This window comes from Glycine soja, chromosome 10, assembly GCF_004193775.1.
Source record: "Glycine soja cultivar W05 chromosome 10, ASM419377v2, whole genome shotgun sequence".
Taxonomy (NCBI): domain Eukaryota; kingdom Viridiplantae; phylum Streptophyta; class Magnoliopsida; order Fabales; family Fabaceae; genus Glycine; species Glycine soja.
Window position 1 is genome coordinate 18,740,515 of NC_041011.1, and position 24,097 is coordinate 18,764,611.

The 24,097-nt window shown below is 33.9% G+C and overlaps 2 protein-coding genes across 8 annotated transcripts; one reads left to right on the plus strand and one right to left on the minus strand.

Annotated features, from left to right (window-relative positions):
• Positions 1 to 10,811: 10,811 nt before the first annotated feature.
• On the plus strand, positions 10,812 to 14,955 carry LOC114372514 (probable E3 ubiquitin-protein ligase RHC1A). Of its 7 annotated transcripts, none has more exons than XM_028330104.1 (3): positions 11,067 to 11,178; positions 12,211 to 13,247; positions 14,824 to 14,955. In XM_028330104.1, the coding sequence occupies exon 2, from the start codon at positions 12,312 to 12,314 to the stop codon at positions 13,239 to 13,241; it is 930 nt and encodes a 309-aa protein (XP_028185905.1). In that variant the 5' UTR covers positions 11,067 to 11,178; positions 12,211 to 12,311; the 3' UTR covers positions 13,242 to 13,247; positions 14,824 to 14,955. The 7 variants fall into 7 exon arrangements, with proteins under 7 accessions (XP_028185904.1, XP_028185905.1, XP_028185906.1 ...); XM_028330105.1 differs by lacking the exon at positions 14,824 to 14,955 and adding an exon at positions 13,711 to 13,728; XM_028330103.1 differs by lacking the exons at positions 11,067 to 11,178; positions 14,824 to 14,955 and adding an exon at positions 10,812 to 11,060 and having other exon boundaries at positions 12,211 to 13,493.
• A 4,567-nt stretch (positions 14,956 to 19,522) lies between these two features.
• On the minus strand, positions 19,523 to 23,120 carry LOC114371499. The gene is made up of 4 exons (XM_028328916.1): positions 22,995 to 23,120; positions 20,741 to 20,896; positions 19,712 to 20,347; positions 19,523 to 19,603 (listed from the first exon to the last, which is right to left on the minus strand). Exons 1-4 carry the CDS (start codon positions 23,118 to 23,120, stop codon positions 19,523 to 19,525), a joined length of 999 nt encoding a protein of 332 aa, XP_028184717.1.
• Between the last annotated feature and the right edge of the window lie 977 nt (positions 23,121 to 24,097).

A 24,097-nucleotide genomic window follows, 5' to 3' on the forward strand; every position in this document is an offset into this window, starting at 1 on the left:
GAAACCCTAACACAAATGAGACAAAGAGTACAGAATAATTTTTGCTTACACAAGAAGGGGGATCCCTCCTCCTCTTCTTGGCACCTCACAATCAATCTGACACTCACTAATCTCTCTAAAAATGTAGAACCCTCGGCTTCTGTGCACAGCTGCTCCTCTTTGTTGCCTCTAGAGTCTCTCTCAAATTTTGAGCCAATTACTATACTATGGAAATTCTGCTGTGTGTGTACCCTAATTCTGACAATTCAGGCTTAAATAGGCTCTAAAATCGTGACGTCCCGCTTAGCACCACCCTCGCACTTAGCGCGAGTAAGTGGATTTGGGCTTGGCGCCAGTCATGCGCTGAGCCTAGCAAGAGACAAACGTCTCGCTTAGCGAGCTGATCTTGCGCTTAGCATGCGGCCTTGATTCTTGTGCTCTTCCAGATTCCTTTGTCACGCTAAGTGCGTTGAAGCTGTGCTTAGCGGTGGATGCACGCTGAGCCCATAGGGTTCACTTAGCGCGACTGCCCCTTTTAGCACTTCAAGATTTTAGTCTCTTTTGACCTGAAATTATGCATATTTTATCATTAAATCACATGGGAGATACTCTAAAGACAGCTATTCAAACAAAACAAGATTTATATACAAATTCCTACAAAATAACTATAAATTGGGGAACTATACAAGTTTTAGAAAATGTTTTCTATACAAAAGTTAGTCGTATAAGATGACTAACACTCACCATTTTACTTCTAGTCATAACAGCCTTGCACTCCTCCTTAGGATTCTTCTCTGTGTTGGCTCCAAAGCTTCTTGACGGTAAGTCTGCCAGTTGTTTTGCCAATTGTCCCACCTGGACTTCTAGATTCTTGATGGTTGACTCGGTGCTCTTTTGATTGGACATGGATACTTGCATGAACTGAGCAAGAGTCTCTTCCAACTTTGTTGTTCTATCATAGAGACTAGGCCCTTGTTGTTGTGGCCTGTTAGATGGTCCACCCTGGTCTTTATTGAACTGATTGCCAGGGTGAGTTCTCCATTTTCCCTGTTGCTGATTATAGTGCTAGCCATGTGAAAATCCAGAATACCCATCGGCATTAAAGTTTGATCTTGGCTGGTTTCCCATATAGTTCACTTCATGTGTTGTATCTTTAGTGGAAATACAACAGCCAGATTCGTGAGCTCCACCACATATAGCACAACCTGCAACCTACAAAACAGAAGAGGGTGAAGGTTGTCCAGAATGTAATTGGGTTGGCAACTTACTCAATGTTTCTGTCATTGCCTCAAGTTGCTTGGACAACAACTTGTTTTGTGCCAACAATGCATCCTGTGATGAAAGCTCTAGCAGGCTTCTTTTGGTTGGGATGTGTGCTCTATCACGCAAAATTGCGTGGTCACTAGCAGCCATATTCTCAATCAATTCCATGGCTTCTTCGGGGGTCTTCAATTTTATTTTTCCCCCTGCAGAAGCATTTAAAAGCTGCTTGGATTGTGGCCTTAACCCGTCAATGAAAATATTGAGCTAGATTGGTTCTGAAAAGCCATGAGTAGGCGTCTTGCTTAGTATCCCACGAAATCTTTCCAAAGCCTCACTCAAAGACTCGTCTAGAAATTGATGAAAGGATGAGATGGCAGCTTTTCCTTTAGCAGTCTTAGACTCTGGGAAGTATTTCTTCAAGAATTTTTCAACCACTTCATCCCAAGTCTTAAGACTATTAGCTTTAAATGAATGGAACCATCTTTTTGCCTCTCTAGACAAAGAAAATAAAAACAAGCTCAATCTAACAGCATCCTCAGGCACACCAGTTATTCTGACAGTATTGCATATCTCAATATAGGTAGCTAGATGTGTATACGGGTCTTCATTGGGCAGACCATGAAACAAATTGTTCTGAATCAACTGAATTAATGAATGTGGATAGGTTATATTATGAGCTTGTACCTCTGGCCGCGCAATGCTTGTGAAGAATTATGGCACAGAAGTACTAGAGTAATCTTCCAGGGTCACTCGTCTTGGCTCATCAGCCATGATATTGGCTTCAATTAATACTGTGTGAGATTCCCCTTGTTTTGGAAAACTAGAAGATGCCTCAGAAGATAGAGGTTCTTCCTGAATTACTACTGCCTCAATGTCCTGCAAAAAATTTATATTTCTTTATGCGTTCCTTTTCCTGCAAGTTGCGTTAATTTCCAAGTCTATGGGAATCAAAACACATGCAGAAGACCTTCTTTGCATGCAAAACAAGCAAAACAACAGTTAACCAATTCCAAAGAACAATGAATTATGCAGTAACTAAATCTTCACAAAATAAACAATGAATAAAAAAATATAAAAAAAAATAAACGCCTGCAATTTGAACTAAACTTTTCTAAATAAAAAGAAGATTCCCCGGCAACAATGCCAAAATACTTGTTCCCACCCCTAGGAATACTACTTGTTTGTGTGGGTGCGAAATCTACCGACAAGTGCACCAGATCGTCAAGTAAATAATTAAAACGGAATGACCTGAGTATTGAACTCGGGAACCTGTTTTACTTGGAAAAATGTCATTCAAAACACAGTTGTTTGTAAAATGAATTAAGTATCATGAATTGAAAATAGAGGTATATTCTATTGTAATCAAAGAAACAGTAAACGTGAACAATTGAGTGTGAAAACAAATAAGCAAAAGCATTGGGTCCTTCACCTGAGATACTTGATGCAATTAGGGTTTTTCTCTATTTGAAATTATTCCTGTGTTCTATGTTGAGGACAAAAATACCAACATCGATGTCTTGTGAGTTTGGACTAATTTAAACTAATCTTCATTCGCAAATGTCTCTTGTTGAACTTAGCCTAATTTAAACAGCATAATAAAAACTAGAACCCTGCATACTATGTCTAGCACTACAGTTATCTAGCCCTACTCTATCAAGTTCCAAGGAAACAGTACATTTGTCAATGCTAAAGTTCCTAACAGCACACACCAATGGGTGATCAAACCACAAACATGCATACAATAAGCTTAGATAGAAACATTGAACACATGAAAATAACCTCAAATAGATGATAAAAATATTTACATCAAGTACTCAGTAGAAATTCCCAACAAAGGATTTTAGCCCTCCCTTACAAGGGAGCAGCTTTCACAAATAGGATAAGGGTTTCAGAGAAAATACCAGATTACAAAGCAATGGGGATGTCTCCTCCACCTCTAAGAACCTAGAAAATCACTCTAAAACCTAGAATCTACCGAAAAGTTAAGACCTTTTCTTCCTTGCTCAGCTTTTCCTCTGTTCTCAGCACACAATTCGCAGTCAATTCAGACCTCTTTCACGTCGTCACACTCTCTCCTTTTTTGTGTGCAAATTAGGCTTCAAAAGGGCTTTCGGACCTCGAAGGCGCACTTAGCGCTATTCTCCCGCTTAGCGCGAGTAAGTGATATTTGGCTTAGCGCCAATCTTGCGCTTAGCGCAAAAAAGACAACCGCCTCGCTTAGCGAGCTGCATACGCGCTAAGTGCCTGCTGCCGTGGAAGAACTCTCTTCAGGCTTATCCTCATGCGCTAAGCCACTGCTATCTCACTTAGCGGTTTGGTCTCGCTAAGCGCATGGTTTAGGCTTAGCGAGATAGCACTTTTTGAACCTTCATAATTTTCTCCTTTTTACCTGAAATTGAAGTGAAATTTACATTAAATTCAATAGGAAGGCTTCTACTAAGCACAAATGAAAACTAAACTAGAAATATTTACAATCCTACCAAAATTTAACCATAAATTGGGAGATTTATTTACATTTTGGAAACTTTTCTATACCAAAAAGTAGTCGTAAAAGACGACTAACAAATATACAACCAACTCTTTAGTCTTTTCTCTCAATATGTTCAAGGTGTTTTGTGTGCTTTTTAAAATTTACAATAATTAACAAGAGCGCGTAAGATTAATATCTTCTTCTTCAAAGATTTTGGTATTTATAACATTCATCTTCAAGTGTTTGTTGTCTCTCAACGGTTGAATTCTTCACTTGATCTTCATATGATGAAAGTGGTCGTTAGGGAGCATTTAATGCTTGCATTAAATGCATGTCCCTTATTGATGTAGAGAGTCCATTCTTATAGGTTATCGTGTTGAGTACTTCAGTAAAAAGTCACTTTACATTCGTCAGAGCAAGTCTACACACCAAAGCGCATCTTTTGATGATGATCAATCAACACTTTCAGATCTTGGAATTCATTTATTCTTCATAAGACTGTGTCAGATCCTAGGAGAATGTTTCTGCAAATATAATTTTAGACATAGAGAAATTAATGATCTTCTTAAATTCTTATCTTAAATGCCTAAAGAATCAAACACACAATAGTAGGCTATGATTAGATCATGCATTAGATGTTTTTTTTGCCACATGTATTTATTTGCATCTAATCAAAATAATTAGGAGTCTTGATTCTTCTTAAGTGATAATTTAACTTTTGGTTTAACATATCAGAATTAATCCTTTGTATAACCTTTAAGATGGTTATTGCGAAAGTAGATAAAGTTACCTTATATGAATGTTTGTAATTGGATGATATTATAAAAGAATTCATATTGTTAGTAGCACGATATTTTTTTCATTATTTGATAAAAAAATTACAAGCCCTTTGTTTCCATTGATAATTTTCTAAAGTAAGTTACACTAACTAACCCTACAACATTGTGAAATTACACATATATTTTTTATGTTTTTTTTTAACATTTACAATAAAGGTCATTATTAGGTGTGGATATACAAACATTTTCAAGCCATTAAAGGCCCAACTCGTGAAGCTTGTATTTTATGCGGGTCAATCAAAACCAATCCGCTAAATAAAAACTCTTATTTTTTTGGTCCTTATACGTGTAGAAGCAAAGCTTCATGATGAATCAAGATTGATTCAAAGATGTTTTGATGATGCCAAAGAATCAAGAGTTAAGCAAAGTTTCAAGCAAATATTCAAGAATCAAGTTTCAAGTTTCAAGTTTCAAGATTCAAGATTCAAGATTCAAGAATCAAGTTTCAAGAATCAAGAATAACCAAGATCAAGATTCAAGACTCAAGACTCAAGACTCAAGATTCAAGAATCAAGAGAAGACTCAATCAAGATAAGTATTAAAATTTTTTTCAAAACATTGAGTAGCACATGAAGTTTTCACAAAATCATTACCAAAGAGTTTTACTCTCTAGTAATCGATTACCATATTATAGTAATCGATTACCAGTGGTTTTAAAATGTTAAGATTTTCAAAATTCAAAATGAAGAGTCACATCTGTTGATGTGTAATCGATTACACCTTTATGGTAATCGATTACCAGTGACTGTTTTCGAAAAATTCATTTCCAAAAGTCACATTTCTTCAAGTGACTTGTTTCTGAAGATTCTTTCAAAAGTCATATCTTTTAAAGTGATTAGTTTTTAAAGGAATTGCCAAGAGTTACAAGTTTTGACTTGAGTCATCAAGAAACTATAAATATGCGACCTTGGCATGAAACAATTTAATTCATCTCAATCATTTCTTTCAATCATCTTTGAATATTTTCTTTCATCTCTTTCAACAGTTTTTCTGTTTCATCTTCTCTTCATCTTTCTAAAAGTTTTTGTTCAAAACTTTCTCTTCCAAGAAAAGTTCTTTGTTCAAAAACTTATGTTATTCATCTTTTTCATTCTCTTCTCCCTTTGCCAAAAAGAATTCGCCAAGGACTAATCGCCTGAATTCTTTTTGTGTCTCTCTTCTCCCTTTTCCAAAAGAACGAAGGACTAACCGCCTGAATTCTTTTGTGTCTCCCTTCTCCCTTGTCAAAGAATTCAAAACGACACAGTCTGAGAATTCTTTTGATTCTTCCCTTTCCCTAATACAAAAGTGTTCAAAGGACTAACCGCCTGAGAATTCTTTTGTATCCCCATTCACAAAGTATCAAAGGTTTAACTGCCTAAGATCTTTGTCTTAACACATTGGAGGGTACATCCTTTGTGGTACAAGTAGAGGATACATCTACTTGGGTTTGACTGAGAACAAGAGAAGGTACATCTCTTGTGGATCAGTTCTAGTGGAGGGTACATCCACTAGGTTCAAAGAGAACAAGGGAGGGTACATCCCTTGTGGATCTTTGCTTGAAAAAGGATTTTTACAAGGTTGAAAGAAATCTCAAGGACCGCAGGTTGCTTGGGGACTGGATGTAGGCACGGGTTGTTGCCGAACCAATATAAAAACTCTTGTGTGTTTGTTTCCTTCTTCCCTACTCTTTTACTTTCCGTTGTGCATTTAATTTCCGCTTTTACTTTCTGTTAAGTTTCTCTTCTACTCCTCATTCTCTTAACAATTTAGTAAAAGCCTTAAAAAGAGTAATTTTTTTAATTAGTAGAGGTTTAGGAATAATTAATTCAATCCCCCTTCTTAATTATTCTGAGGCCACTCGATCCAACAATACGGTCCATGAACCCGCGAATAAACGGATGGGTTCGTAGACTCAAATGAAAATAAAAAACTTAAAAAAATTTATTTAAATTAAAATATATTTTTTCCTTTCATTTTTAAGCTAAGAAAATGTGAGAAAGGAAATGAATAAAAAAATATAAATATAAGCATTGAATTAAATTAAATATTAAACATTTAACTCTAATTATTGAATTATTTCAACATGTTTAAATTTTGAACTTGTCTTAACAATATTTTTATTTTGTAACTAAACTATAGCAACATTTAAAATATCAAAGTCTTAACATATGTAACTAACATATACCATTTATAATTCAACATCAAGCCTTCTAAATTAAAGATCAAAGTATGCTCATATAAAAAAAAATCAAAGTCAGCGGACTTGCCCTTGAGTTTCACGGACTATGCCCAAAATTTGCTATAGCTTCGTGGGTTAAAAAAAAAAAAAAAAGAGGCCTGTTATCTGTGCAGTCTGTGGGTTTAATGTAACACCTCAAATTTCAAATTGAAAATATTATTTGAAACACTTTAATTTAATTCATTTTAGAAATATGCGTCACTTTTTTTTACCGCTACTTATAAATAATAAAAACATCTTTTTATAAAAAAATTTAAAACAAAATGCAATAGTAGGAAAATGCTAAATAGTTGCATCGAATTAAAATAAATGCAAATGTAGAGTAATTCAATTTCCATACATAAAATAAAACTTGTAGTGTCAAAAAGAAATATACAGATACAGTCCATAATAGTGTGATGATAAACAAAATACATTTTTCATCCCTACTACAACAAAATACATGTATGTGGAGAAAATATCTCTCAAAATACATCAAAACTATAAAGAAACTAGGACCAAAGCAGACCACTTATTACACTAAAAGTACAAAACTAACTAAGACGTGTCTTCGAAGGATCGTCACTCTTCTCCTCAAACGTCAATTCCAACTGCCTCGGTAGTTCCTGGTACTCCTCCATCTCCTCGGATGACACATTTGAGTGGTTACCTCAGTCCTCTGTATCCTTCACTGGGTGTACTCAATGCACACTATATCTAATCTATCTGCTGGCACTACATGGACTCAAGTATGGCAGGTGTAACGTGTAGTCTGAGTTACGTTGCAGGGCCATACCCATTCTCTTTGTCAGCTACACTGAGCCCACATACACCTTGGTGTACTCGGCATCATTAGTACCTAAAAGGTGTTGGTTGTAGGGGTGAGTCCTTCGCTCCTCCAATGCCACAAACAGAAGGCAATAGTAAAACAAAATTAGAACATACAATCTACATAACCACTGCATGTGGTTATCTAAACAAACAACACTCTCGCATCCTAAGCGCATAACTATCACACTTATTTCACTACAGGGCCCAATCACTGCCACCAATCCTCCTAGGTCTTGATGGTCTTACAAAATCATGTGGATGATAGTCGGGAGCAATCACTACATACGGATACATTGTACACCAACCCTTCATCTCCCAACTCAAAAAGTATAGTCCCAGAGTCTGTTAGGAGTAGCAAAGTGAGGTCTGTGAGTTACCCTCGCCAAATGATTGCACCAAATACTGAGTAGTCACCACTCATTAATTTCCTTAGGTTCCTTGAACCTCTCTATCCATTATACCCCGGTGTATCTTTGTCCATCATCCACTTCCTCAACATAACCTCACCTTCTCATAGAAGGAAATAGAACCAATGGTTCCTTAATCTCTATCCAATCCTCTTGATTGTTGTCATTGCATCGCATGTGTAGCCCTTGTGCCACGTGCATCAACATACGCGTACAAACAAACAAGAAAGAGAGACGAGGCTCAGGCCTACATACTACTCTTAGGGAACCAGTTGTGGTCCCTTAAGTGGTAAAACCACTTGTCACACAAAATAATTGAACATCATAACAACTGCAATTATGGCTATCTAAATAAACATAACTAACAATTTTGTGAGGGTTGAAATTATCATTCAATAATCATAATAAAATACTACATGCAAAAACATTTTAGTAATTTTATCAGTAGAGAATCATTACAATTTCAGAATATATATTAGTCATCAGATCTTGCAGATAGAGCCATATAATAGAAACTAAATCAGCAGTTAATGAAAATAAATAATTCTAAGATGATTTATATGGAGGCATGGATTCTGAAGTTAAGCTATCTACTGTCTAAAATCACCTTGTCGCTCGGTTTTGCAAAGTTTTGTTCCTAATTTTTAGTGCTCTCAATGCTCTGGGAGTCGGATTTTCACTTATCTTATATTCTACCCTACATTTTCAAATCTAGCAAATTCATTTTTGAGGTCAAAACTTTGATAAAAATAGTCCATACTCCTGTAACTCTCAATCCAAATTCGTGACAGATTTTTCATTTTGCTAAAGGTCCTTAAACTTGATTTATTTGTAACTTTTGCTAGGAATCTCCGATTTGGGTGAAATTTTAGGCTAACTCTATATTTTAACATGAAAAGAACTCATTTTTGGTATCAAAACATCAAGGAAAAAAACTCATCACACATATTCAGGACATGACAGCAAGCTCGAAAATTTCAAATCAACATGTTCAAGGAAGTTCAACAACAAGCATATGGTTCAATAATTGGAGAGACTCCCCTTATCCCTTGTAGACTCAACAAAATTTAGAAGGAAAAAAGTGGGAGTTCAGATTCAAGTTTCCAACCTTCAAGAGTGAAAAATAAGATTTTGAAACTACAAGTGAGAATAGAGCAAGAAAATGAAGTGAAAATCAAGTTTAGAGTTGAAAATGGAGGTCACTTACCTAAGCTTGATGGAAGAAGGGCTCAAGAAAACTTGGTAAAACTTGGAAGAAGAAGAAAAATATGGTCTCCTCTTTCTCCAAAAGCTTCAACAAAATGGGAGAGTTGGCCTAAGCTTTGGCTTTTAAAAAAGCAACACTTATTGTAGGTGAAATGGTTGGACCAATGGAATTACAAGGCCTAATCCTTATCCTAATCTTTTGGATTAGTGTGTTAACTTCCTAGATTAGTGTGCTAACCTCCCTTGGGATATGTGTACTCAGAGTGAACCTTGCATAGAGTTCACTCACACAGAGACAAATTACACTATGACTCAATGCAAATTGCAACTCTTGCGCAGACGGAAATCTAGCTTAGATAATTTTTATTTCTTTGTCAAGCTTTAATAAATCAATAGCACGCACACACACACACACATACATAACACGAAATTTTATGATTAAGAACATATATCTACTGAGATTAAATTCATACATGCACAAACGACACAACATAGAGTTTTCTTTGTCAGTCTAAGTTGTAATTTTTAGAGTGTTACAACTTTAACTTATTTTAATTATTCTATATCATATAATTAGACACTTTAATTAGTCACCAACTAGTTAAAATAAAATTTTATTTTTAAACTAGTTATATAGTCATTTATGAAAATGCCCTCCACTTTCTTATGACTCAATTACTCTTTTTCTAATTCTATGGAATCTAGATCACCTTTAATCAACCTTTATTCCCACTTAATTTCTAACTTTACTTACATTAATTACTAATTTTCTTTCAAGCTTCTAATTTCTATTTCTAAACCAAAACCCAATTATTATCATCTAGGTCATTAGTAAGTTGACCATTATTTGACTAGAAAATTTTCTCTGAATTATCTTTATTCTTTCTAGACTTTAGCTTAAAAACTTAAGAGTTTAACCATGTCTAGGTATCCTATGGTAACATCTCATTTTTTATCATTTCAACAGTCTAAAAACACTTTCCAGTCACACGACAAAACAATAACACTATCTATCATAGACACATGAAAAATTGAGATGTTACACTTAATGGGACGTCCACAATCATTGACCTACATACCCATCTTTATTCATTATAAAGAGTAGAATATAATGTTTTTCAAACAAGTGAGTGGGTTGATATAATTTATAAATGTATTAATATATACTTTTAAAAATAAGGAGATTAGTGTAAGAGTAGATAAAAGCAATAAGAGTTTGTGTAATTTTACGTAGAAAAATACTTAGATACAGTTACTTAAGTACGTTTGCTAATGTTTTCTCCAAATAGAATTAGAATTTCATTTCGATAATAGGCATGCATGCATTTATCATATTGATTATTCAAGTTAAACTCCAACTCTCATAGGAGAATATAAATTTTATCCTTTCATATATCTAATGTATAATTAATATAATCTATTGAATTATAAAATGTATGAATAAACTAACGTAAGGTTATTTTAACTTTCAAATTAATTAAAGGTTAGAGGGAGAGCTTTGGACAACTTTGTTGCCCATTATGATTTTATCGATGATTGTCTCGTAAAAAGATACCTCCTTCAAACGTATAATTTACTCAATTTTTTAATATTTTAAAAATAACATATAGAACCCAATCACACTATGGAGAGGAAGTAGAACTGTAGAGGAAATGAAGCATGCGGTGCCAGCTAAGCTGGATGTCGGTTCCTCGTCAATAATCGTCTTTCCCTGCCTCATGCCATCATCCAGTGGTTAGGGTCGGAGAGCTTGCCCTCACTTTTCTCTTCCATCTTCACTCTCAGTCTCACTCACTCACCATTCACCATTGCCCTTTGCGTCGCTCTAAGCAACACGTCCTTTTCGATCCACATATTCCAGTGTGGTACGCTGTTTTTTCCCCCAAAAGCCGCATCTTTATTTTATTTGTCTTTTTATTCTCATTAATTAGCTATTCTGGGATTCGGAGGGATGATGGGTTTGGAAGAAGCTTCCAGAAACTGGTGCGTTCACACTTGATTCCTCCATTTCTCGAGAAGATGCTAAAGATCTATTACTTTCTTCACTTGTTTTTAAGTTTTTTTTTTCTTCCAACATTTGAAGATAGCAAAACAAGATTATCCCCTCAACCTAAATCCGTAATTTTTTTTTATAATTATTCTTAAGAGTGTAAAATAATTAAATAGACACATTTAAAATCTTGGCAAGTGGGGAAAAACAATCGAATCTGGGGAACTTTCCAGAATTGTTTCTTATTAACAACAACGCATTCTCATGACTTTGCATGTAACTTTACATAAATCACTGATTTTTCAGTAATGTTTTTTCTTACAATTAAAATCATCTTATTATGTGATGTTTTAGTTTTTAACAGAAATGGTATGTATTCCTTTTGATCTTAGATTGCATCTAATTTAATAACTATGCATAATTAAGATGCCAATTTTTTTATTACTTTTGAATCTGATAATGGAGTTGTTTCTGCTTGTGCTGTGTCCGTCGTCTTTGCTTCTTAGATTGTAAGTCAAAATGAATAACTTTATTGTGGGACTGAGACAGGAAGCATAGTAGTGTGTAAGTCTTCTTAAATTTTGGGAATCTTAAGTGGAAGATTGATGATTACTTATTACCATGGAAATAAACAACATGGAAGGTTTTAGGTGAAATGTGTGAATCAATATATACTTTTTTTTGTTCTCTTATGTGAATCCCCTGGCATTTTAGAATGTTTGCTTAAGAGTTACAAATCAGTGATAAATTTTATAGATGCCTCTTATATAAGTATTGATGCTTGTAAGTGATTAATTCTTCATACTGACAATTTGAATAGTATTTGGTGTGCAGAGCAGCATAGCATTTAGTTCAATTGGTGTTTAATCTCTAAATTTAACCAAGCCAAATGGTGTTGTGTGATCCATGTGACCGATCTTATGTAGTAGGATAAGGCTTTTGTTGGTGGTGGTGATGGTGGTGTTTAATATCTAAATCTGAGTGATATCCAATGTTCCTTGACTGTTATCAAATTTCTTTTGCAGTATATAAGTCATCATGCTGTTGTGACAGTTAAAGATAGTGTGGTGTGGAGAAGGAGCCTTGTGATTAGTTGTTTGAGACCACCAAGGACGTAAACAAGAGGATGTCAAACAGTAGGAACACTCATTGGTGTTATAGTTGCAGGAGGCCAGTTCGGCTGGGGCGGCGAGATGTGGTTTGTCCTAGCTGTAATTTGGGATTTGTTCATGAACTTAATGATATTGTCCATGTTAATCCTTTTGACCTCTTTGGAATGGACAACAATGAAGAACGAGATCAAAGGCTTGGACTAATGGAAACATTCTCTGCCTTTATGAGGCATCAAATGGCAGATAGGGGGCGAAGCCATGACATCAGGGTGCGAACAGATTCAAATCCTGAACACAGTGCAAGTTTTGCTCCTCTGTTGATCTTTGGTGGCCACATACCTTTTAGATTGTCCAGACATGGTGGCTTTGAAGCTCTATTTAATGGGGCTCCAGGAATCGGTCTGACACAGGGTAACACAGGCGATTATTTTATCGGTCCTGGACTAGAAGAACTGTTTGAACAGCTTTCAGCTAACAACAGGCAAGGTCCCCTGCCGGCATCAAGGTCCTCGATCGATGCAATGCCTACCATCAAGATCGTGCAGAGGCATCTTCGATCAGATTCGCATTGTCCGGTGTGCAAAGATAAATTTGAACTGGGATCCAAAGCAAGACAAATGCCATGCAACCATTTATATCACTCAGATTGTATTGTTCCATGGTTGGTGCAGCATAACTCCTGCCCCGTTTGCCGCCAAGAACTGCCGCCACAAGGATTGAGTAGTAGTAACGGTGGCGCCAATGGTAGAAGTAGAAGTGCAAGGGTAAGTAGTAGTGGTAGGGAGAGCCATGGAAGGAGAAATCCATTTTCCTTTTTGTGGCCTTTTCGTTCTTCTCATTCTAGCAGTAATGATGAAGCAACAGGAAGCAGCACACCAACACCAACTATCCCTGAGAATAGCCATCATCATCATGCTGGGTATTCTGGGTGGCCATTTGAATGACTTGGTGTGAGTATAACATTTTCTTTTGTTTATTAATATGCTCATGTTGATTTAAAAATCTTATGTACTGATGCTGCTTGCTTGGGGTGAAAACGGTTTGAGATCTGAGCCTACCAGTCTGGATTTGCTTTCTAAAGTTGTCAACTATTTTTGTATTAGTGGTTATTTATGCATAATTGTTTGATTTTTTTTTTTTACGATAATTGTTGTTTGAATCTAATATTCAATATAGCAAGTTTTCTTTGTTTTGTAGGAGCTATTTCATATAATGTTAAATAAGTAGCTTTAAGAAAAGCTTATAGTTAATGCTTTTGATGTGAATTTTGTTTAAAATGCTTTAGTAAGAAATGAATTTGTCTAAACATATCTATTATTTTATGAAATATAATAAAGGAACTCATTTAAATTTTTTAAAAAATATAACTAAATTTAATATTATTTTATTGATAATATTTAGGTGTGTATGCAGTAAAAAAAGTGTGTTGTAGATATACACAAGTTATACCCAATGAGTGTAGCTTAATTGTCTACATATGCTGAGTTTGTTGGGGGAGGATCTGAGTTCGGTTCGAGAGTATATACTCTTATGGAGGGATGATGAGTTTTAAATATGACCAAGTCTCAAATGAAAATTATTCTCACAGCCTATCCGAAGGACCAAGCTTGTGAGGAAACAAAACCTTGGGGTATCATGGTGGGTATCAGGGGAGAGCTTAAGATATAATTACGATGCTACGAAATCAAAGATATACACAAGTTATTATATTTATTTAATGTTACGCAATTTAATCTTGTTTTATTCAATTGAGATAATATTTACATAATTACATGTAATTGGGTATAAATATCTTGTCTGGAATAGTTCAATTTTTTTTTTACTGACGGGAAAGTTCAATTATAAAAAATAACTTATCTTGTTAAGCATTTTTTAATGTAAAATATCCTTAATTAAGTTAGCATGAAATCTTGAGTGAGCGTTAGAGTGATTTTCCTCTTTTAGAAAAAGGGAATTTGATTTTGGAAGCAACAATTTTAGGATCTCCTGACGTCCAAGTCAATGTTATAAAGAAAAAACGTAAAACATAAACAATCCACAACGGAAGGTTAATTTTGAAGATAGTTTGTTTAAGTTTTTTTTTTTAAAAAAATAAGTGATTTTTTTAACAAAATGAATAATTTTATGAATTTATGATGTGGTTGTCTAAATTATTTGTTTTAAAAAATATTTTTATTTATTTGAATAAACAATGTGTTTCTCTAAATTATTTTTGTTTTAAAAAATATTTTTCATTTATTTTAAGAAACAAATTCTATTTGTTTATTAAAATGATACTTAAAAAAAACACTTATTTAAAACTTTTTTTAAAAAAAATTTAAACAAACTGACCCGTCGTTGCTAAAATCATAAATGCACATAAAGAATAATAAAGTGATAATTAGAGAATATTACAAAATTACCAAAATTATAAGTGCGTTGATGCTGGCGGAGGCGCTGTTCATGGAGCACGACCTGAACTTCCATGTATGCATGACGTTGTATTTGACTTCCAGGTTAATGACGAAGTTGATGATCTTGCTGCAGATCCTTCCTCGGTGACTTACGACAGCGCGGAGGGAAACCAACGACGGCAGCAACGGTATCGTCAGGGAGGAGAAGCAAAGTGAGGATTTTGTTATGTGATAACGATTCTAAGAATGGGTTTTTGCTCTTCTTTTGAGATCCTAAAATGAAACTCTTTTTCCTTTCTTTATTGTGTTAATTATTGTTTTGATTAAGGGTAACATATTAATGAATTTTGATTTACATGTGTCTTGACAAAAATTATTCGAGGATGATGTGAGTTTTATGGGAATGATGGTGATGGAAGTGGTCCTTAGAGGTGTCGTCGGAAGGGGTGCAAGCATTCCCGAGAGGTGTCACCAGAGTTGTTGAGAGAGGTGGTGAATGCATTGACAAAGAGGAGGGAAAATTAAGAGGAAAAAGATCTTATGTCACTAGAGTTGTTGAGAGAGGTGTTGAATTGATTCACTAATAGGAGGGAAAGTTAAGAAGGAAAATATCTTATGTGGGAGGCGTATAAAAATATTGTAGGCCTTAGATTAATCTAACAGTTGTATATAATAGTCACTATTAGAAAAATGGCTTTTTACGACGGTTATTAAGTGCTTTTAACAACGGTTGTAAATCGTTGTTGTAACGCAACTGATTTTTACGATGATTATTATAATAACCGTTTTTGAAAGTTAGAACAATTCAAAGACGGTTATTACGTAATAACCGTCTTTGAATGCAGTGTCTGCTTCAACATTCAAAGACGGTTATTACATCAAAGACGGTTATTATGAAATAATCGTCTTTGAATGCAGTGTCTGATTCGACATTCAAAGACGGTTATTATGGAATAACCGTCTTTGAATGCAGTGTCTGGTTTGACATTTAAATATGGTTTTTGGATAATTCTGAATTCCCCACATAATCACTAAAATAATCTTCCAATATGTGTTATGACCCATATTTAGAGAGATCCTCAAATCCCATGCCTTCAACGGGCTTCAAAAAATTTCTGTTCCATGAAAAGAATAACCAGTAGTCATACTTAAATACTACCAATGAGGAAATAAGAATATATTTCTATTTTACTTTTATACAAGCAAAGGCAACAAGTCAAGCTCTTCATATTTCCACTATAAATTTTGAAGATACCTATCCTTGAAATCCTTTACAGTAACAGGAAATGTTGCTGAAAACATCAAGATTTGACGAGTTGTAGGAAGAAAATGAATCAGCTGCTCTATAGAAGGTTGAAACTCTGGGGACATAAGCTTATCGGCCTGACAAACCCAAAAAGCAATCAAAAGCCTCAGATTGATAAGTAACTGTTACTACTAAAGACATAAATCTTAATGTTACTACTAAAGCCATAGATCATTGATGTCATTTCTTTTTATGATCAATAATAGTTCACTCACATAAAAAATTTCAGAGGGCAATCCAACCAGACAAGGAGCCATGCAAAACAAGGTAAAAGTGTCGTGCATTTCAGTTGTGAAAAGAACAGAAGCAGCATAACATAGAAAGAAGGCCAGCAACACCACAACAGGACCTCACAATCAGACTAGACAGACAATGGGATCTCTTTGATCTAGAGATGCCAAAAGAAGACAGGTTCCAGCAATACAAGTGTTATCAATGGCATATCACGCAAAATGACAAACCAATAACCCAGTATATCATATAACAGATAGTGTTGCAGGCAAATAGCAGAAGTCTTATTCACATATCGTTTGAAATTCATGATATATCAATTATTATACATGTATTGAAATTTAAGTTGCATGAAAATAAAAATTGGAATAATATTAACTCAAAAAATAAATGAACCAAATTAATAAAGCATTTACTGAAACTTGGAAATTTAAAGTTTGAATGGATTCAAGTCAACACAGCTGGAAAAACACTCAATACTAGTAAAAAGCCAAATAAAAAATTTTAGAACATAAATTGATGAACATAAGCTTTGTAACTCAAGTTCTGAAGGGAGGAGGGGGGACTGAGTAGAAAGTTAAAGGGCTTAGAAAGAATTATTAATTCCCTACATTTAAATTTTGTTAGCAAATAAGTACCTCAGGATCTCCAAAACTTGTATTATTTAGTATCTTCAAGGAACATTCAATCTTTTTTGCACGCAGACACAGTTGTAACTCATGTGATTCAAAATAAAATTATAATACCATGTTCTCGTGAAGCTTTGTAAACATGGTCTGAAACTAGTAAATGGGGCAAAATTAGACAATACACAGACTGAAAATACAAATATTAAGCCAGGTCTAAAGAGTTGTGGTTACTTTTTCGGGAAGGGTGAGGAATAGGATCTGAAATAAAAATAGGTACTATTGGAAGTGCAAATATTTAAGATATATGATGAATAGAAGTCCTTAACACAAAACATCCTAAAACGATATTTTAGACATGATAGGATTTCATGACCCCACCAAAAAAAAAATACACAACAGGATTTGATCTAAGCTACTGAGATTTATTTGTAAAATTCTCTGAAAAACACAAGAAGCATGGAGACAAATTCTCAATCATCAATAAACAAATTTATCCCAATATAAGAATAACATTATATTTAATACAGTTATTAACTCCCAGAACCCAGGCCTTAGTTTTGAAGCTTTTATTTCAGATGCTGATGATGCTTGATGAATTGAATAAAATATACTTGTCAAGACTTGGATTGAACTATTCAAGTATGCATTATAATAAGTATGTATTGGCAATATAAGATTTGGCAATGCATTTGATACCTCTCAACGAGTCTCTCATTTTTTATCACTTCTAGTGAGGCAATTGCAACTGCACTGGCCAGTGGATTTCCACCGAAGGTACTGTGAACAATAACAGAGAAGAAGAAAGCTTCAACATTATTAGTCTTAGCTTTCATACTTTAATAACATTGAATTGTATTGTACTAAATGAAATTATTGGCTAATTACATAAACAAGAAATGAATGCAAAACAAAAAGCAAAATTTCCAGAGTACACAAAGGATGGAATTTTTTTATAAAAAAAAATAGCAATTGAAAGTTCTTAAACGAAGAATTCAGTTTAATAAGAAAACTGAGGGCTCTTGAATAGGTTCGTCAGCCTGGAGACCTTCCATCAAATAGGAAATGATTTTACCATCCTTGAAGGATCAAATATTTTCTTTAAGTGTATTGAAATAAAAATAGCTAACTATTTAATGTGCTGGTGATGCTACAGTTCCTGTCCTGAACGTAGGTGCTTACATCCATAATGACTTTGCAATGAAACATTTTTTTTATCAGCAGGTAGGAACATATAAGAATCCTACCACAATAATAATCCCAATATTCTAATAATATTTATCTTTATTTTCAGATACTTCCTACCATTAGAACTTATGAGCACACATAAGTACAATATGAATGACCAAGCCAGTGTTTGTAAGTATCATCAGCTACAAACTCCAAAGAATCACTTATGGGAATTTACGGTGCAGTAAATATTCTCATCTCAGTCAATTGTTTCTCTTTTGGAAATATAAATGGTTCTGTTCACAGATAGCTTTTGCAAATGGAGTAGTCTAATTTTGTCCCATGATCCTATCAACTTGAACAGAAGTAACATCCCTTACCCAAAATAAAACAAAGGCTTAAATGCAGTTTTGGTCCCCCTATTTTGCTCAATCCGCAATTTTGATCCTTCCATTTTAAAAGAGACATTTGGTCCCCTTGTTTTAAAAAATCTGCAATTTTAGTCCCAATATTTGAAAATAAAGACATTTGGTCCTTTTATTTTAGGAAATTCACAATTTTGATCCTCATATTTTTTTTAAAAAAATTACCAATTTTGGTACAGTCTTCAATTTTATTTACGTTTTGTTTCATTTATTTCTTACATTATAATTAATTAAATAATTTTTTGATGATATCTTGAATGAATATGTTAGTTCTAGGATTCAATTGCATCAAAATAAAATAAAAACGTAGGCAAAATTGAGAATTTGACTAAAATTAAAAATTTTATAAAATAGGCCGGCCAAATGTTTTTATTTTGAAATAGGGGACTAAAGTTGTGAATTTTTTTTATAATAGAGGGACTAAATATCTCTATTTTAAAATAGAGGGACCAAAATTGCATTTAAGCCTAAAACAAACTATATACTATAAGATTCCAGGTTCCAACAGAAAGGAGAGTTCTGTGTCTTCACATGATCTGACAAATAAAGGGCTTTAAGGATGAAAACAGATGCCCATCATAATCCAGAAGTTTGACAACTACAGACAAGAAAATGCTAAACAAAAGGAGCAGACTAAAATAAATTATAAATTTATAATAAAATGAAACCTTCCATGCTGTCCCGGTTGTATACAAATCATCACATCTTTGTCTGCAAGAACTGCACTAACTGGTATAACTCCTCCACCCGATGCTTTCCCTAGTATCTGAGTAAAAAGACAGTTAAAACAGTTATGCATGGTGGTATAGAAAGGAGATAGAACCTTAAAAAAGGTGGGGAAAAAAAGAGTTTGCACTTTGTAGCAGAGGCAGTAAATTTCTCATTTTCTTGAAAGAAAACACAAAATTGGGTGGCCAAGTCTTTCAAGTGGAAGGTAGTCAAATGCATCTAAATCCAACTGCATACTTGCTAAGTGCAATGGCAATTTCTATTGTCTATGATTCAGGCATGTTCATAAAATATATATTTATGGAGCTTCATCTGTCCATTGCAGCTAATGACTTCTTTTTGCTCTCAACTCCCTACAGTGAAACTGTTTTCCTCAAATTCAGGAACAAATGATGGACTAGTTATGATATTTTCTATTTTATGCCACTGCAAGAACCATGAACATTTACTTAAATTGCTTTAAAGGTTGTTCTAAAATACAAAGACAGAAGTAAAAATGGAAGAAAAACTACAAGTTGTACATATGATATATACCTTTCCACTAGTGTAATCATCAGAAGAGCTCAGCAACCTACGATCATAGTCAATATCATGTCCACCCTCTTCTCCGTGTTTTTTCAGAAGTAGCTCCCCTTTCACCTTGGAAGATCTAAAGTGAAGTTTCCTTTTCCTCCAAGAAAGGATTCGGTGTTTTGAATTCTGATGCTCAACCTGATCACATGTATTATAATTCTCAACATGTGCACCCCCATAATCAGACTTTTGGCTACTATAGTAGATCCAGCACTCATCTTTACCATTAATAGTTGAACCTGAATATGGTGATCCTCCTACATAGTTTCCAGAGGCCAGAGTCTCATAACTCAATGAATGTCTCACACAAGAATCCTCCTCATTCACCTCTGACTTAATTGCAGCATCATTATCCAGTGAATCCACGTTCGATGTATACCTATTTTCAAAATCTTCACTTCTGTTGGAGCTCCTACCATCACTTCCTTCATCTTTGGAGCTTGCCTTCTTGGCTCTTCCAGTTGATACATAATCAGCAAAGAATTTTACTCTTCTCAGACCCGCTTTAAGTGTGGTAAACTCATCTTTATTTATTGCGAGAGCAACAACAGAATAGGGTGATGAAGGAACACACATAGTTGATCTTTGCACTGCATCCTAATATTCTTGAAGGGCCTCCAGTTTCAGTAAACTAAGAGACAAATGAAAAGAAACACAAATGAAGTTCCATATAATTTCTCTTTTTGGATCAGGGAAGTAGGTTGTGCATCTAATCCAGTTAGGCAAGAGAATCATTAAAAGTAATTATAATGAGTAAATAGTGCATACACTAATGGTGTAAAGGTTTTTACACTATCATGTAATCACAAAACATCATGTATGATAAGTTTGCTGATTTTTACATTAACTAAGTTATACCAGCGACGACTTCTTATTGGTTGACAGTGTACAATAACTTACATTGATAGTGCATACAAATCGAACTCAATTATAATATTCTAATCAATTTCAAAGCATAAAAAGAAAAGGAAGGAGCAAAAAAGAACTTACAAAAAATGAGAGAATAGTAATATCATTGGTGCCAGGGACATTCAAAGGAACTACAATTTCAGTCTCTTTATCTACAGCTGCAGGAGCGTATTCAGCTAAGTTTATTGATGTAACACCAGCTACAGAAGCTCTGGTTTTTGGCCCTTGCTTAGATACCTAATTCAGTACAAAAGAAAGTAAAGAAAATTCAAACTATTATATAAAAGCAAGATGAGGAATTGGATCTTAGTTATTTACTCCAAAAATTAAATTAAATTAAATTTCAGCATAAATAAAATTCTTGGTTGAAATGCTGTAAAATGCTAGTCAAACATACAAGAGTATGCAACTGCATTGGTAATAACACTGTAAAATAATTTTTTTAAAAACAAATAGTGAAAGATAAGAATACTGAACTGAAGGACAAGAACTTTTTCTAAGAAAACAAAAGCAAGAAAGATAATAGCTCATGAATGAATACAAGAATCAGATCCCAGAATAATTTTTTAAGAGAGAATTGTCATAACAAATTGTTTTATTAATCCTAAAAGATAAATATTTTTTCATAACAGAACCAAAATTGCAACTAATAAAAAACTGTCTTTCCAAACACAGTGACAATTGATAGCATTTGGTAAAATGGAATGGAACATTTAGGAGTAGGACATGAGGTTAAAAATGATATATATTTTAGTTCCACTAAAAGGGTGAAACCAAAACGGAATAGCACAAGATACTCCATTTTGTTTTATCCATGTGTGAATAAAAACATTTCATGTGCTTCATGGCCCATCAAATTACTTCATGTTCTACAAGCTCATTTAAGTCATTTGGCCATAAATAGGTGATAGATAGATCAATAACTTATCAGAAAAAGTTCCTGCCAAGAAAATTCTATTAAATCACATTTCCATTCTAAAGGATGTCTTTCTCCTTTTTTGTTCTGCAAGATTTTCTAGTGACAGCTTGAGTCAAGACTAACCCCTCCTCTGCCAGCTATCTTAAGGGCATATTCTCATGTCCAGGTGCATTTATAAGGGAATTACTTCCCTTATGTGTTGGTAAGTTTCACACCCAAGAAATCAAAAGTAAAAGCTTGCCTAATAAACAAGGACACAACAAGAGACATGAATCTTATAAATATAAATATAGATACACATGCACGGTAAAAAATTTAAATTATAATAAGAGGTGACAAGATCATTATACAATATATAAAATTAACATAAAAACATAAATGTTTAATTAAAGAAAAAATTAATATTTAATAAATTACTATCATTATTAGTTATTGCTGTTTTCATTTGTGTTTAATTATTTGTATTACTTATTTTCTATTCAAACTAAACCTGTTCATAAGGCAATAAAAATTCTAAAGGGTCAGTCACAGTTTTCTGCAATCTCTGTCTCTTACGTATTTGAAAGTGTGTATATATATATATGAGATAAACTTCCACCCGTTTTTTATGTCTTAAAAACTCGTGCCTTATTAAAAGAGAAGGGAAGTGCCATTTCAAACACTAAAACTCACGAGTGCTGTTATATCTTTGCATCATAAAGGGAAGAAGCTGACTTCGTATACTTTAAGGTGACCCTCTCTTTCCAGCACTTCTGATATATTTTTCAGTTTTATGTTGGAAAATGCCTTTAATGACTTTTATGAATCACATTGAGAAATAAATATATCATGTGTTTACAAGGTTATGTTACGTTATGTAATTAGTACATATTTACTCCTTTGAGTTATATTGTTACTTTTTTTAATTTAAGGATGGAGTAATTTATCGATGATTCATTTCAGAGGTAGGGATTGGTTTCAAGCAAAAGCCTGAAATCATGCTTGACAAATGTGCAAGCAAGGAATGCCTAAAGGGGCATTTCACCATGGTTCCTTCATGTTCTAATTCTACCAGCTACCAAGCGTATCCTAGTCCCCAACCCAAATAAAGTTCAATTATAGCCAATGGCCGTCAAAGAACCTTAATTTATGAAACACCTCCAGAACTAAGAAAGGCACTGTAGTCTTGTTACGGCTTAAAAGACCAATGATGACAACCCAAGATTTAATATATATATATGAAGAAATTTCAATATATGCGTAATGCATGGCCAGTTGTGTAACAACCAAAAAAGGAACTAATATTATTATAATTGAAATAAATAAATAGTAGAAAATAAGAAACAAAGTGGATATTATAAATTTAACAAGGAACTCCCACTGGAGACTGTTAGCATAAATTTAACAAAGTGGTTCCTTCCACTTAATTTCAACCACCTTGGACTTCTCCTCAGCTTTCTCCATACTTGTTGACCCTTCAAGCCTGCGCACTATGAAAACTACTTCAAATTTCTTAGATGAGAGAGGTGGCCATGGAGGCCAACTCATCATTGTCACCACCATTATTGGTTCAAAATTGGAAACTTCCAAGTTCAAACCCAGACCAACAGAAGTGGTACTACTGTGGAGAGACCAATGGCAAGGAGATTGTGGGGTGGAAAGGAAAACACTATTTTAAGGGGTTACATGAACCAAAAGTTTGTATCTTTTCAAATGGATTTGAAAAGTAAATATAATCCCAAGTTCATAATTGCAAATATGAAACCCATAATTCACAGAAGGATCCTCTTTTTTAGGTCCCTATTTAGTAATACAACAAAAGACCTGTTGAAACTTGACAATATGCTAAATCAATCAAGAAATTAATCATTCCAAATGTTTTCTTTACATGCTAAGTACTAACTACATGTGGCTGACTCGCTAACAACCCACATTTTTTTCCTGATAGTCTAATAAATCATTGACAACAATCATCCTTGCTGAATCCATCAAAGAAAAGATAGAGTAGGGTATGCTATGCCTAAATTTGAGTCTCAGCTCTCACATCTGAGCATTCTAAGTATATCAAGTTCAAACGCATACAAGTAATATCTCACAGATATCTAACAGTTGTATATAATAGTGCATAATAGACCACTTACGATAATGATCGACCCTAGATGTCGTCATACTTGAAACTAATTTGAGTAATAATATTTTCATTTTTATTTTTCAAATTAGTTACAGATTGGTGCAAAAATAATGTTAAATGGAACTCATAACATAATCACTAAAGTAAATACATTTTGAACTAAAAATATCAACAATAAATGTTAATATTTCTTTTGAGTGATAATTAATCTTTATCAAATAATCTAACTAATAACTTTTAATGATGTCTATTTTTTTCAATCACATTTTTTTATTATAAGAAATATTATAACAATTGCTTTCCCACCCTCCATTATTTTTTCCTACATTCAAATTAGCTTTTCTGGAAGGTTAAAACGATATAGTATATATGGCTCATGAAGCAACTACCTAATGTTTGATTAAATTTT